The sequence below is a fragment of the Lycorma delicatula genome, chromosome 4 (assembly GCF_047948215.1).
Source record: "Lycorma delicatula isolate Av1 chromosome 4, ASM4794821v1, whole genome shotgun sequence".
Taxonomy (NCBI): domain Eukaryota; kingdom Metazoa; phylum Arthropoda; class Insecta; order Hemiptera; family Fulgoridae; genus Lycorma; species Lycorma delicatula.
In genome coordinates, this window is record NC_134458.1 from 3,783,003 (window position 1) to 3,798,722 (window position 15,720).

Sequence of the window (15,720 nt, forward strand, 5' to 3'; positions counted from 1 at the left end):
ATTCTGTTAATTAATAATGACTGATCTAATTCATATTAGGTCCAGTCAATATGTTGATGAATTATCTGAAACTTAAAAAAATATATATATTTGTAAAGTATAGAAAATGTAATACAAATATACTGTTCATATATATGTTGCTCAAACAGGTTATATAGACAACATTTAACTTGGATCTTCACAACTTCAATATTTTACACTTATACTTAATTTGAAATAAACTGAATTAGGTGAGATAAAGTTATCATTTGAAAAATTTACTTATATTTTTATTTAATGTAAATACTTACGTCGTAAGATCTTCTCGTGTCTTTCTGTAACTCTCAATGCCTGGCTTCGCGATTTCTGGAGTAGTTTTTTTATTTTTATCTTTCTTTTTTCTATTAACAACTTGAGAAATAAGCATGGCACAATGCTTTGGTAACAACTGCAACAAGCAAAATTAATTCTTTTTTTTTATGCATGGGATATGGAAATGGAATTTTGAAGCATATGAAAAATGCCATGTCTGACCAGGATTCAAACCTGGGACCTCCAGATGGAAGTCTAAGACGCTACTACTCTGCCTAGAGATCGGCAATTATATTTTGTTTATAACAATTGTAAACAAAAAGAAATATGCTGTATCCTTAAAACTTAAGACAAAGACCTGATCCGGTATTCACTTCGAAAGGAAGTGAAACAATGAGAAAACTGATCAGAATCTGTCCACTAAAAGTTTGATCAGAATCTGTACAAACACTGTAGTCACAAAATAGATTCAGTTAACGTTCATAGTAAATAAAAAATATATGGAGTAATAAGAAAGCAAATACAAAAACATACTAAATAAATGAAATCAATAAAACATTAAAAAAATGTTGAAGTTAATTAAAATTATTTGAGTACAAATTATTAACCAACATTAATTAAACAGGAGCACATAAATTGCAAGTTTTTTTTAAAACTGTTATTAAACTAAAAAACAAGAAAAACTCAAAAAACTCTTACTTAAAATCTAAAACCAGATGTATACTATTTTCCTATAACTAATGATGATGATCATTTAGCGATCAAACATGGCAATCAACATCAGTAGTTACTGCAGAAATACCATACATTTAAAATATAAATAAAAAACTCATAACTCCAACTTGACGGGCTACCACAACCTAAAGCATCCCTATTATAAAGACTGACTAAATTACAACCATATCTAAAGGAAAGTTATTATAAAGATTAAACCAATCAGACAGATATCTCTTGAAATGAACAAAATTTATGGAAGAATATAATGGAAGCCATTCAAGGGGCTCTCACTGGGACCATATCTTGATATGTGATATTCTATTGTACAACAATATAAACAAAATTTATTAACAGTTCTGTATTTAATACTAGCGCAAAAATCTCATTAATTTAGTAAAAAAACAACATGTTGAACTTATTTTATATAAAAACATTTCTCATGAACTATATCAATGATAATTTGTAATGACTTAAAATCTTTTAGACTTACTTTCAATGTGACCAAACATCAATATGCTACTTTTTTTTTATAGTCAGCATTTTTATGAAAAATAAAATTTTGTTGATCCAATAACAATTAGTGTATTCATACATGATTCATAAAAAAATTAACGAATATCTATCCATATTGACTCAAAATGCACGCTGACCTTCAATTTTTTAAGAACAAGTTTCTCTCTACACAAACAATCCAAAATTGTTTAACGCTCTTTTAAAATCTTGTTGGCTTTAGTAGAAGCAAACAATATGGTTACAGCTGTTTCACGACAGCATTCTTCATAATATATGTTTTACAAAAACAACTTGCCAGTCCTATGAAAATTCATCATCTAAGATACCCAAAATTTTTACACTAACAGCAGCAGAAGTACAACTTTTATTGATGATAATAATACTAATCACACAACTAGAAATGTTATATTTTCCTGAGAAATATGGTTTTATCCATATTTCTTTAATATGGATGTATTAATTATTTAAATATTTATCATTTTTATCCATATTTATTTAAATACACATTTCAAGTTTATAACAGTATAGTAATCTTGCATAATGTTTTGTATACTTATCGATGACTCACTGTAATATTAAAGTCAAAGCACGATTAAGTTGATATTAAAAGATCATAATTCTTCTATACAACAAACATAAGATTTTTATACATAAAAATAACTAATTTGTTAGTTTCAAGCAAATCATAGCTCTATATCTACATATATTTATTATATTTTCAACTGACTATTGATCTTGATATATATTTATAGCAATAAGCTGCAGCTCATGATGTCACTGAATGTGCTCATAATACAAACAAAATCCGTTCAAAATTTAAAAACTTACCTTTTCAATTTTTGTTCATAATACAATTTTAATTCTACTCACTACCAAACTTTTTTATATCTGTTATAAGACTGTTTTCCACAGTTAAAAAATAATTTTATTTTTTATGTGAAGTGAATTGTACATATTTACTTACATTATAATTTACAAAAGCATACGTGCTTTTTTGGATGTGTCTGCTTCCTAATAGTACAAATTTAACAGATAAAATTAAAATAAAAAAGAATATTTACTTAAAACTACAATTTCAAAAATTACAGGTAAAATAAATCAATATTTTTTTACTTAGTTACATTGACCTGATTTTATACTTATTACTTATTTTAATTGTTTTTTAGGTATATTTTATAACCATTTATTTATTTATTTTTGTATTTTTTTCTTTAAAACTTCTTTATTTGTGTGCTGTTAACTAATTTATGCAGCTTAAAACTATATTTTGCTAATTTCTTTGGCTATTACAGGTATTTTAAACAGATTTATTGTTAGATTATAGTGCACATCCATGACATATGGTTTCTATTTTTTGTTTTTGATTACAGTTAATATAGTATGTTAATACAATTATTATGGTTATTTACACAAATTAAAGAGTGATATCACAAATTCCAAAATGGCCAAATACCTATCAAAAGTGACAAACATTCTGGAAGACCTTCGACCATCAAAAATTCCTAAAAACTTGAGTGAGTTCAACAGACAGTGATGAATAATCATCAAATAAAAATTAAAGAACTTGAAGTAGGAATTTTGTTTGGCTCAGTGCAATCAATTTTAACAGAAGATCTCAGGCACATAAAAAAAAATTTCTCCATAAGTTCTCACTCATGGACAAAGGAAAACCAATTGTACGTCGCATAAGACATGTTGAAATGTGTTAATAATGATCCAGATTTTATGAAAAAAATAACCATAGATGAGACATGGATCTATGGCTATGACCCCGAGACCAAGGCACAATCATCCATTGGGAAACTCCAAGTTCTGCACAGCAAAAGAAAGCCACACAATCATGTAGCAGTGTGAGATCATGCTGACAGTTATTTTTATCAAAACATATTTCATCACAAGTACAAGGTTTGATAAAACAATATGAAACATATTTTTAATTTCCTAGGCTGTATAAGTCCAACTGTCACAATTTTGTATTGATGTGTTGGTACACTTGTCCCTAACATATACTGACATTGGTAGCCATATTGGATGCTTTGTTTATTATTGGCTATTGAAAAGGTTACACATGCTTTGGTTGGTGGGTGATTTTTAACTTGTGGAAATAATGGAACAAAGAATTTTCTTTAAAAATGGAATAAAGTGCAGCACTGCATTGGAAATGCTGATAAAAGCATTTCCAATGCTTTTATCAGCATTTCCATGTTCATGTGTTTTCTTTACGAATGGGACAGCCGAACTAGAGATAAACATTATCTTACCAAAAAGTGGAAGAAACGTGTCAACTTAACTCCAAATGGGAAAAATATTATTTATGAGCCCTTAGTTGAAGCCAAAAAAATATTTCTACCCCCTCACCATATCAAGGTAGGACTTATGAAAAATTTTGTAAAAACAATGAAGGATAGTCCTGGATTTTTGTACTTCAGGCAGAAAATTCTGTATTTAAGTGAAGGAAAAATTAAAGAAGGAATAGTTGATAGTTCTCAAATAAGAGAGTTGATCAAAGATGATGTATTTAACTCAATGTTAAATAATGTAGAAAGTGCAGCTTGGGCTTCATTTAAAGACATTTGTAAAATTTTTCTCAGCAAACAAAAATTTGACAATTACCGTGATATTGGTAATAAACTTCTTACTTCATACAGAGCTATTGGATGTAATATGTCTTTGAAAATACATTTCCTCCACTCACATCTGGATTATTTCCCAGACAACCTCGTAGACATAAGTGATGAACATGGTGAACGTTTCCACCAAGATATTTCAGTGATGGAAAGCTGCTATAAATTGAAATGGAATACTAACATGCTAGCCAATTACTGTTGGACATTAATTCAGGATGTACCTGAGGCTATTTATAAAAGAAAAGCATTAGCGAAATCATTTTAACACAGGTATGGCCATGCAAAATTATAAATTTTTCAGATTTTAACTGTATTTTCCCTTAATTATTTTTGAAGCATAATTTATTTAAATAAAACTACGGGCGATAGAAAAATTGTATTTACAGATCTGTAATGTACACAAAATAGCAATTCAAGAAATGGTATCACACTTAGAGAAACATTAAAATTTTTTTTTGTATATCAGTATTATTTGTCTTCAAACACAACAGCAACTAAAAACATAAAAATAACGAAAAGTTTGAATAATTATAGTCTTAAAAAATCAACACTAGCATTTTATTACAGCACCATAAAAGTAATAATGCTAATATATCAAATGACAATCAGTAATAGCATAGTTACAGATGATTAGCAAACCCAGTTCTCAATAGACAGCTTAAATTATTTTATATATAAAAATATTGCAACAAGACCTAGACAACAGACCTCGGTAACGGATTCCTTCCAATTACGAAGAAAGCATAAGAGAATAATCATGAAAGGAATCCAGAAGAGTACTAAAAGGATCCTTTCAGGCTAATAGGTTCGTTTAACAATTGTTCTTTGTAATACTGTCAACAGCACACCTCCAACTGCTATTTATAATCACACCTATTTAGTATTTAATTTATTTATTATTATTATTATTATTATTATTATTTATGTTCTTAGAGTAATAGATCATATTTATATAAACATTTGTATTTGTTAGTGTCTCAATATCCTGGTCAAGCTGCGAACACATGACAATATCATTACCTTATCACTCATTGTACATTGTTCATCACATATAGTAGTTATAATATTTTTAGCTTCTTTAGCCATCTCATCCAAAAACATATTAACAACAGACAAACTTCTTTCTCTGATGTGATGTCTCTGAAAAATAAAATGAAAAATTAGTTAACATAACTAGAACATTAATTAAATAAAGTTTTGATCAAACAGGCTGTAAATCTCATAAAGCAAATGTGGCTTGCAACCAAAATTATGTACATTCATTTAAGCCTTACAATTTGGTAGTCATAGGATGCTCATGACATTTTTTTGCTCTTATCCATAATACATCCCTTATTTTGCAGGATGAACTCGAACGATGCAAGCAAGCGATTTTCAAATGTCTCCCTGCAATCCAAATTCAACCCTAAGTAACTACTACATCATCTTAACTGAAATAAAGGTCTGCCTGGGTGACTGACACTTTGACACAACAAAGTGCTCATGTATAGAGTTAATAACTGGCCGGGCAGACTTCTTCAATGAGAGTCTGAAAAAGCTGGTGTCAGTGCAATAAACAGTTGAAAACTATGTTGAAAATTAATGAAGATAAGGTAACTTATGTATAAAATACCAGCTTTTTACCATCCAATACAGAGTCAATTTTTGAAATCATATTATTTTGTATTACAGCCACAGTATCATGCTCACAATTTTGAACAACACAAGAGAAGAATTCAGAATTAGATACCTTAACTTACACTATTTGATTTAATTAAATACAAAGTTTAGAACGACAATAATTTAACAATATTTTTTCAACTTTATTTATTAGATAACAATCATACAAGATTATTCAATATCAGTACTGATTCAACCAATAGCTGCTGCTATAACAATCAGTAAGAGTTTCACTGATATTAATATTCCAGTTTGATTAGATCTATCAATTAAATAAATTGGTCTCTTAAACTTGGGCTTTATTTAAGTGAACAAAGCTGAGAAGCTTTAATTTTAATCTCCTCTATACATTTATATAAAGAGTAGCACTCATTTTTCTATTGTATAAAAAAAAACTTCACTTAATTTTAAAAAACAGGTACTTACCTGGTTTTTAACCTAAGAACCTCCTCTACTTACCCTTATTTATAGAGGTAAATATAATCTAACTAGAAGAAACAAATTTGTCTCACTCATGTTATAAAAATATTAATTCAATAAATTTTTAGTGCTATATTACCCAATAATCACAACATTTATCAGCATTTTTTGGCAAGGTTTACACTCAAAACACCACTACAGTTGAAAAACTTTTAAGGAAGAGAAAATGTCCATAAATCATTTCTTTATGATCAGGAAATAGTAAATCTTCCAAGTCAATATCATTTCTAAAATAAATCAATTCTCAATAGTTAATGTACAAGAATCAGGTTCATTTCTACCTTCCTGATATTATTTTCCATTCCATATTCTATATTCCTCAATTACAATTCAATTCTTCAATTACACAGTCACCTTTAAGTTACTGTAACATATAACTTATTTAAGTTATTGTAACATATAACAAACACAAATAATATTATTCACATCATTCACTATCGGCCTGCAGTGCCAACAACAGCTATTTATTTAGAGTCGATCATCAAAAAATACGTATAATACCTATTTTGACGTGTAAATTATTTTTTTTTATTTTTTGGTGATCGACTGTTATGAACACAACAATTTTAATTTAAAGGGCCGATACCCTGAAAATGAGTAAATATTCCACTGTAATTAATGGCAATCGATAGATATATTCTGTACATAAGGGTTATGCAATATTACCCATAATTGCACTCAATGTGCAGGACGTGTTTGACTAAAAATTTGTTACATTAACCTGAAAAAAGGTAAATTTAACGTAAATATTGTTTTGGTGTTGTCAAGTGTGAAATCATATTTCAAGATTTTCTCACTTACAAATGACACCATGCAATAAAGCATTGTTATCATGCAAGTGCTTAAAACTGCAGTGAAAATATGTAGACTTCTCTAATTACAAAACTATACTGGTGAAAATCTATACACATATTAAAGTGTAAGTTCATGCTTTTTTACTTTTTATCTTACAGATTCAACGCAAATTTAAAATCCTAATATCTCTGAATTAAAGTTAGGGTTATTTTATTAAACTAGCACCTGCTAAATCAAGTCTGCTATTTATAAAAAGCCAATGAAATCTACATGTTTTAATGTCTCTCACATAACAAAAAAATCTACGGAAAACTTGATATGTAGTGTCCTAGTAATACGTGACACATTTTTTATCTTCAGGTTTAAAAAAAATATAAAGTTAATTATTAAAATTATTGAATTTATTATATCTCCCACTTCTGGTGACACATGTTCACCATTAATGCTTAAAATCTAATTAGACCTTCATACCCACTAGAAAATGTACTAAACATCATTCAAATCAATTAATCTCTAATAGAGCTATCGCTCAGCCATTTTATGAAAGAATTGGTCCCAATGGACTTTTAATTACTAAAATGCATATCATTAAACAAAATGGCAATAATAAAAATATTTAAGGTAACAATGTTTTTTTTTTAAAAAAAATGAGTTAAAATAATGAATAAATAAAAACAAAATGACTTGCCTCTTCAGGACACAGCTCATGCGTACAACTTTGAAAATGATTACAAATAAGAGGAAAAGCAACTATGTAACGATTTTGAGCAGGAAATTCTAGGCACATATGAAACTGGTCTTCAAATATTTTGCTGTAAAAACTGGAATTAGAAAAAAAACAATAATAAGCATCAATTTTCAAGAAATCTATTTAACAGCATTATTTGAAATAAATACATAATAATAATGCTATATATATATATATATATATATATATATATATATATATAACATTAATTTAATAAGATAAGAGCTTTTATTGATTCTGTACTTTGGTGAATTGTGCTGAATTTTGTTTATGCTTTTGGAATTAATTAGTACAGAGGAAGGTATGGACAAAAAAGAATTTATTTTATTTTATTACTTTTCTTTTCTATATATCAAAAGCACTTTTGAGGAAATTTCTCATCATCAGCTAATTAAAATTAAAAATTAATTACATATTAAAGCATTAATAAAACACTGAACATAATATTATTGCATAATGATATAATATATGCAGTCAAATAATTAATTAAAAACCTTAAAAAATTATTTTTTTTTAAACATGTTTGTGGTCATCCACTAAATACAGCACTGTACTAATATAATATAGACTTTACCTATTATTAACAAAATATTTGGAACAAAAAACATTTTACAAAAATATCATATATATAAATATAAACAGAAATTCAGCTTAATCAATCTATAGACAGAATTTGATAATGACACTCTTATCAACGCTGCTATAGGTAGCAGCACTTTTGTTAATATTAGGTAAGGTTTACATTATATTAGTACAGTGCTGTATTTAGTAGCTGGCCATAAACATGTTTAAAAAAAATGTTATGTTTTATATTAAAAGATTTTTAATTAATTATTTGAGTGTATATATTACATCATATGTGTAATAATATTATTTCAGTGTTTTATTAATGGTTAATTAATTTTTAATCAACTGATGATGATGAAGAATTTCCTCAAAAGCGCTTTTGATATATAGAGAAGAAAAAGAAAAAAATAATAAGATAAGGTAAGAGCTCATATTGATTCTGTACTTTGGTGGAATGTACTGAATTTTGTTCATGCTCTTTGTATATATATATATATATATATATATATATATATTTTTTTTTTCAATATTAACAAATTAACCACCAACACACAGTAACAGGTAAAGCCTTAAAAAAGTAATATCAATAGTCAACTTTCAAAGGATCCTGCATTATCAGTTTGTAAACAAATTCTATAATTACATTAAAAAATGTTAGAAAACTTAAAATTTGGAAAACATAAAACATTATTAATAACCATCAAATCTGTATGAACAAAAAAATTCAATTATCATTACTGGAATGATGTTTTTATATTTTAAGTTTTTTAATATTTATGTAATTATAAAATTTATGTACCGACTGATAATGTAGGATCTCACAAAAGTTGAAATTGGTGTTAGTTTTTTTTAGGTCTTATCTGTTACTGTGTTTTGGTGGTTAAGTTGTTAACACTGAATTTAATTAACGCAGTGGTCAATATGTTGAATTATTTGAATTTTCAAGACATATATAAATTTAGATGTATCACAAAGTTCTCCCAGGATTTTCATAACCCTATTCTACTCATGAAAATAATGAAATAAATTCAGATAAATACATATACTAAAATGCTTCGTTTGTGAGTTACGGCTTGTGAAAAATTTTGCTTGGATTTCAGCTACTCCGGTGAAATGAGATCATACTGAAATTTTTAAGACCTAAATTAAGGTAAAGAATTAGTGATTTCTTATGGTTTTTGACCTGAAAAATCGAATAAAATAGGTCCCAGAACCAGAATCATATCTGCAGTAATTATTTAAAAAACTGGGATTAAAATCAATAAATTGGGGTAAAAACCCTATTTTTTAAGTTTGATGTACAATAACTTAAACAGTTAATAAACACAAAACTTTTAAGCAAAACTTGTAATTCTGAACAAAATCGTGTAAGCTGAATAAAAGAAAGAAAGATTGGAATTTTATTTAGAAACAGTACATTACTACATTTATCAGAAAAGTACTTATTTAATGTAAACAAAAACCAAATTCTTTTTTGCTAGACCAAAGAACATTATATGTACCAGTTTACAATAATGTTCAAAAGTGAGCCCGCCATTTTCAACACATTTCTTGTCATGCTTCTGTTCTGTTTTTGTTGCCCTTTTTAATTCTTCAGGGCTGTCCTTAAGTTGCTCAGCTGCATCAATAATGCAGACAATTAATTCCTCACAAGAATGTACTATTGTTTTATATACAATATTTTTCATCCATCCCCAGATGCAAAAATCTAAAGGTGATTAGGTGATCTTGGTGGCCAGGAATGTGGACCACCACGACCAATCTACTTACTACTCATGGAAATTATGAGTTAAGTGAGTGGAAATGCCACAAGAGAAGTGGGGAGGTGCACCATTGTGCTGGAAGTATTCTTTGCGTCTCAGAGCTAAAGGAACATATTCAAGCACCTGTAGCAATTCTTCTTGAAGAAAGTGTAAGTAGACCTGACCATTTAAGTAGCCAGTTAATATGAAAGGCCAGGTAATAATACAAAGGCCTCACCGTATATTGACGCTAAATTGGTGTTGAAAATTGCCTTCCATTTTCATAAGGATTTACTTCTGCCCATATAGCTCATTGGGTAAGTTGTTGACACCATCTCAAGTGAAATTTACTTTGTCAGTAAACAAAACATATTTGTAGAGTTGTTGATTTGTATTCTACCAGTTACAGAACTCCAGGAGTTGAGTTGGAGATCCCGAGCTGTTAAGAAGTGTTTTCTGTGCTCTGCATTCTGTATTGTTTTGGATGGTTTTACGGTTATTTTTTTTTGGTTCTGGACATTTGGACATTGTGGTTTAGTGATTGTGGAAGGATACAGACATCTTTTTTGAGTTTTGGTTAATGGATTTATTGGTGTTTTTTACTGTTACGGAGGTTTTTTTGCCGTCTTTTGGACTCACCACAGATGTTGTTTTTTCTGGGTAACAGTGCCTGACTTCTTGTGACAGTTAAGGTCTAAGTAAATGTGATATTGTATTTATTTTTTATTAGCATACTTTGGTTAACATAAAATAAAGGTTTGTGAAATTATTCTAAATCATGCGAGCAAGCTGGATCAGGTGAGTGACGTCATTGTTATGTCACCACAAGTTATAAATGACTTAGAGATTTTTCGTTTCTATTGAGAAGCACCGGTAAATTTTTCTAAGTCATTGAAGAGATCATAAGGGCACCCAAACCAGAAACAGTTTGGATTCTGTGCAAATTGAGGGTTTTCCTTCCCATTACACTGCCCCCCCCCCCAATTTTAAATCCCTTTTTTGGACTAATTTCCCTCCACAATTGCCCCCCCCATTTTTTTGAGCATGTGAGTACTCTACAAACTCATAATTAAGAGTAGAAGGTGTTCCAGATATTGATTTCAAAATATCTAAATCGAGTTCATCAAAAGAAGAGGGAATGGATATTGAGTCTCCTTCCCAACGAAGCCAAAAGACAACTAGGTTGCCTAGGTCGACACCGCATCTAGTATGATGGAACTAACAGTTAGAAGTGAGGACACAGTGGAGAGGGCTCGTAAGAGGAAGATAGAGGCCATTCAAAGTTGCAGTGATGTGAACCCGACAGAGGGGACAGATATGGACCACCTCCTGGAGGCCATTCATAAACTGGTGGACCCCTTTACCGCAGGCATGTAAACTCAAAAAAAGAGATTAAGGAGTGTGCGGTTTTGGTCAGCAAGAGAGAAAGGGATGTGGAAATTGTGATGAAAGAGTTGTACGAATTATCACATCTCACACTTACAGGGGCACACAGTAGCGGTGGACCGATGATGGATGTGGCCACACAAACGAAGAGAGCCGTCAACAGAGAGCTGTTGGCCAGATAGAGGAGGGTGTTCCAGATGAGGAAGTCCCAGACTTAGTTCTCAGAAGGTGGTTGTGGGAGTGCTTTCAACATTGTGAGGAGGTCAAGGGGTCTATTTTTGATGCTAGTGGTGACATTCTAGTCACATATGACCTAGCGGAGGATAGCAGGACAAGCCACAACAGGAAACTACTGGATAGGGTCGTACCATGCATAGGCTGACAAGGTAATCTAAGCTAAAGAGGGGTCAGCTAGTTGTAGAACAAAGCCTAGTAGAAGTGCTGACAGGTGACATTGAAGAGGATATCCAGGATATGGTGTACACCGTGGTAGTGGACACTAAGGCTGGAGAGAGAGTAGTCACAGAGGATTTACACAGAGCAGTAGAGAAAATGCAGGAGTTTCAAACAGACGTCAATTATGGCTCAGTGGTGAACAAGGTAGGCATACTTCTTAAAAAAAACTTAATCGTACCAAAAGAAGTGGAGGTAACAGGGTGGTGTACCTGAAAGAGGCAAAAGTGAAAAGGGTGGCAAGCAAATGGTTGCAGCAGCCGACAAAGCCTACCAGCACAATATTGATTAAGTCAGAGGGGGCTACATATGCAGACCTCCTTAAAAAAGTCAAGAAGGGTGTGAGAAAGGGGATAGGGGATATACTATCCATCAGGAGAGGAAGCGGGGAGTCCCTGCACATGAAAGTGAGAGCTAACAAACAAGAAGCTATAGAGGTCCAGAAGAAAACATCGAGCAAACTGGAGGGTGTGAGTATCACAAGTGGGTCATGCAGGAGAGGCCTTATTATCGTTAAAGACCATGAGGAAGAAGTGACAGAGGTGGAGCTCCTAAACTCCATCAGTGAGGCCATCGAGAACAGTGGAAAAATGGAAGATATGAGGGTGACCTCTCTATATCCCCAGCCTTTGGTGGCACAAAGAAAGCCACAGTCACGATGTCAGCATTGTTGCAGCAGCGTTAGCAGCTAGGAGGAGAATCTGGTTGGTATAGATCCACTGCAGGGTGACCCTGAGCACAGAGGAGCCATGGTACTACAGGCGCTTTGAGTTGGGGCATACGGCGGCCAGATGTGGTGGCCCTAATAGGTCGGCCATGTGTCATAATTGCGGTAAGGAGGGGCACCAGGACAAAGTGTGCAAAAGCCATGGCAAAATGTTTGAGGTGTGGTGGAACTGGGCATCGGTCTGGTATCATCCTTTACAAGAGAAATGCCTAGATTCCTGGAGTTAAATACAAACAGGTGCATGGCATCACATGATGAGCTTCTGGAACTGGGAAGGACAAAGGGCGCAGACCTTCTGCTGGCCGGCAGAAAGCGACTCACCCCCATCAAGCTTCAGGTAAAAGGGGTCATCATTGAGCCAGTCAGTAGAGCCAAATAACTAGGGGTATGACTCAACAGCCAGAGAGCCTTTTAGGACCATGTCAAGGAAGTAGTTGACAAGGCAAGTAGAACCATGTCAGCTGTCCCAAGCTCATGAGCGAGATTCATGGGCCAAGTTCATCAAAGAGGAGGATGCTGGCGGCGGTGGCTTGGTCTGTCGGCTTGTATGCTGTGCCAGTGTGGAGGAGGGTGCTGAGCAGAAAAGTGGCCATTCGGTGGCTGAAAGGGCTGCGGTGCTGACTGGCAATCGGTGTTGCTAGGGCCTACTGGATCGTCTCTACAGAGCCAGTTCTGGTGATTGCCTCGATCCCCATGAAGCTTCTGGCGGAAGAGCGGGTCAGAAGAAAAGAAGGGGTAATGAAGGGCATGGCCAGGAAGGAAATAACAGAGCACTGGCAGGAGAGATGGGCTGGATCAGAGTTAAGCCTCTGAACAAGGAGGCTGATTCCAGACATCAGGCCTTGGCTCAAGTGTGAACACAGGGAACTCACATTTGAGCTAATCCATTTCCTATCAAAGCATGGTAGCTTTAACAGATACCTATGGGGCAGGAGGAGGCAGTCATCTGAGAGCTGTCAGTACTGTGGAGAGCAGGACAACGCAGAACATACTGTCTTCCAGTGCCCAAGGTGGAAACAGGAGTGTGATGCGAACGCGGCCAGGGGAGGTTACTGCATACAACATAGTGGAGGCGATGCTCCATGGTAAGTGAAACTGAAGAATAAATCAGCGAGGTGTAAGGAGCATCATCTGGAAAAAGACACTGGAAGAAGTGGAAGATGGGTGATGGGTTGTTAGCATTAGGGCAGGACAGACAACCCTGTTCAGGAGGGGTGGGATGCTCCGGTGTCCCACCTTCAATGACTGAACGGGGACTCCTGGGGTCCTTAGATGGGCAAAACAAAAGACTGAGTCCTGGTCTGAGGGACCTCAGTATGGGGAACCCTGGCCTGTGGTTGTCCCCCATATGAGTCCCAGTCTCTGGGTGGGTGATGCTGTCAGGAATGGTATAGCCGGGCCTGAAATGACCACCCAGGGGATTAGAGGCAACTGGCACCCTCAAGGCTGCATTATACGAGAACATGGGTCTGGCCTTGAGGGGAAAGAAACAAAAAAAAAAGTTGCAGAACTACAAAGTTCCAGTCTCTCCTGGATGTAGATGTTGAACTGGCTGTTTATGATAAGGACACAACTTGTTTTGTTTAAGTGTCCTTTCACATCAGAAAAATAATTTGGTTTTTGTTTACATTAAATATGTACTTTTCTAACAACAGTAGTAATGTAGTGATACTAAATAAAATTTGAATTTTTCTAACTTTTCTTTTATTCAACTTATCTTACACCAATTTATTAAAAATCAAATTCTCCACAAGTTTTGTTTAAAAGTTTTATGTATTTATTACCCATTTAACAGAGTTATTCTACGTCAAACATAGAAACAGGGTTGTTTACCCCAATTAATTGGTTTTCACACGAGAATTCTCAAAGACCATTCCACATACTATTTTATTTGATTTTTCTTGTCGAAAACCGTAAGAAATCACTAATTCTGCCCCTTAATTAACACTCCAAAGATTTCAGTACTTCATTTCACCAGGGTAGCTGAAATCTGAGTAAAATCTTTCACTAGCCGCAACTTACAAATAAAGCATTTTAGGACATATGTTTATATGAACTTTTCCATTATTTTTACAAGTAGAATAGGTTATGAAAGTCCCAGGAGAACTTTGTAGTATATTCTGTATATATAATTCAATTCCAGAAGATTGCAATTGATATGTGCAATAAAATAGTCCAAAGATAACTATTTTGAATTCAAATGACTTGAGTGTAACACTACATGATGTCACAATTAAAAATTATGTTTAAGAATTAAAATGCATTAGAGCCCCTTTACTATATATTTAGTAGTAGCATTAACAAGAATTATAAGTAAAACCAAACAACAGAAAAAAGATAGATGGTTTCTAAATAAATACATCAATTTATAATAAACTTTCATAGATAAGAGAAACTTTTGTACTGCAAGTATGCACAAAACAACTAACCAGAATATAGATAAATCAGAAGTTTCAACCATTATCTCATCAAGATAATCGACCATTTTCGTATGAAAAATAACAGTGTCAAGTAGTGAAGCTAAATCTCTATTTTCTGACAGAACTAAAGGTGACTTGCTGACTGATGTGTAAGCTTGCAAACGGAACCAGTCAATTCTAAGAGCACGGAAATCAAACAAATCATTGTCTTCCACTGAAACAACAGACAAAACTGCTTTAAAAAATATATCCATAAAAACATAACATTAAACACAGAATTTATTAATAAAAATACAACTGTAAAAAAATCAAAAACAGGCAATGCCATCATGACTTTATTTACATTATTAAAAAATTATCACAAAACCTCTGGGAACAACTAAAGTAAGCCTAAAGAATATTCTCAGGGGAAGAATAAGATTGGGTTATACGATAAGAAAGAAACTATAATATTCTGATAGTTATCAATGGAACAGCAAAGTTTATAATGTGCACATATATAAATGTAATATCATACATATTAAAGGAGTCACAAAAAATAAATAAAAACGCCAAAACAAATTAATAATCACCTAAAACAAAATATCCTAATAAT

At 32.5% G+C, this 15,720-nt stretch overlaps 1 protein-coding gene across 1 annotated transcript in view; it reads right to left on the reverse strand.

The window, feature by feature from the left end:
* The window catches only part of Hem (Nck associated protein 1 Hem), a 106,614-nt gene that overhangs the window by 44,068 nt on the left and 46,826 nt on the right, over positions 1–15,720 (reverse strand). The window contains exons 11-14 of the mRNA XM_075362164.1: positions 15,135–15,339; positions 7,771–7,903; positions 5,169–5,288; positions 291–427 (exon numbers count right to left, since the gene is read on the reverse strand). Of these exons, the coding sequence (XP_075218279.1) occupies positions 291–427; positions 5,169–5,288; positions 7,771–7,903; positions 15,135–15,339 (595 nt within the window). The remainder of the gene's footprint in view (positions 1–290; positions 428–5,168; positions 5,289–7,770; positions 7,904–15,134; positions 15,340–15,720) is intronic.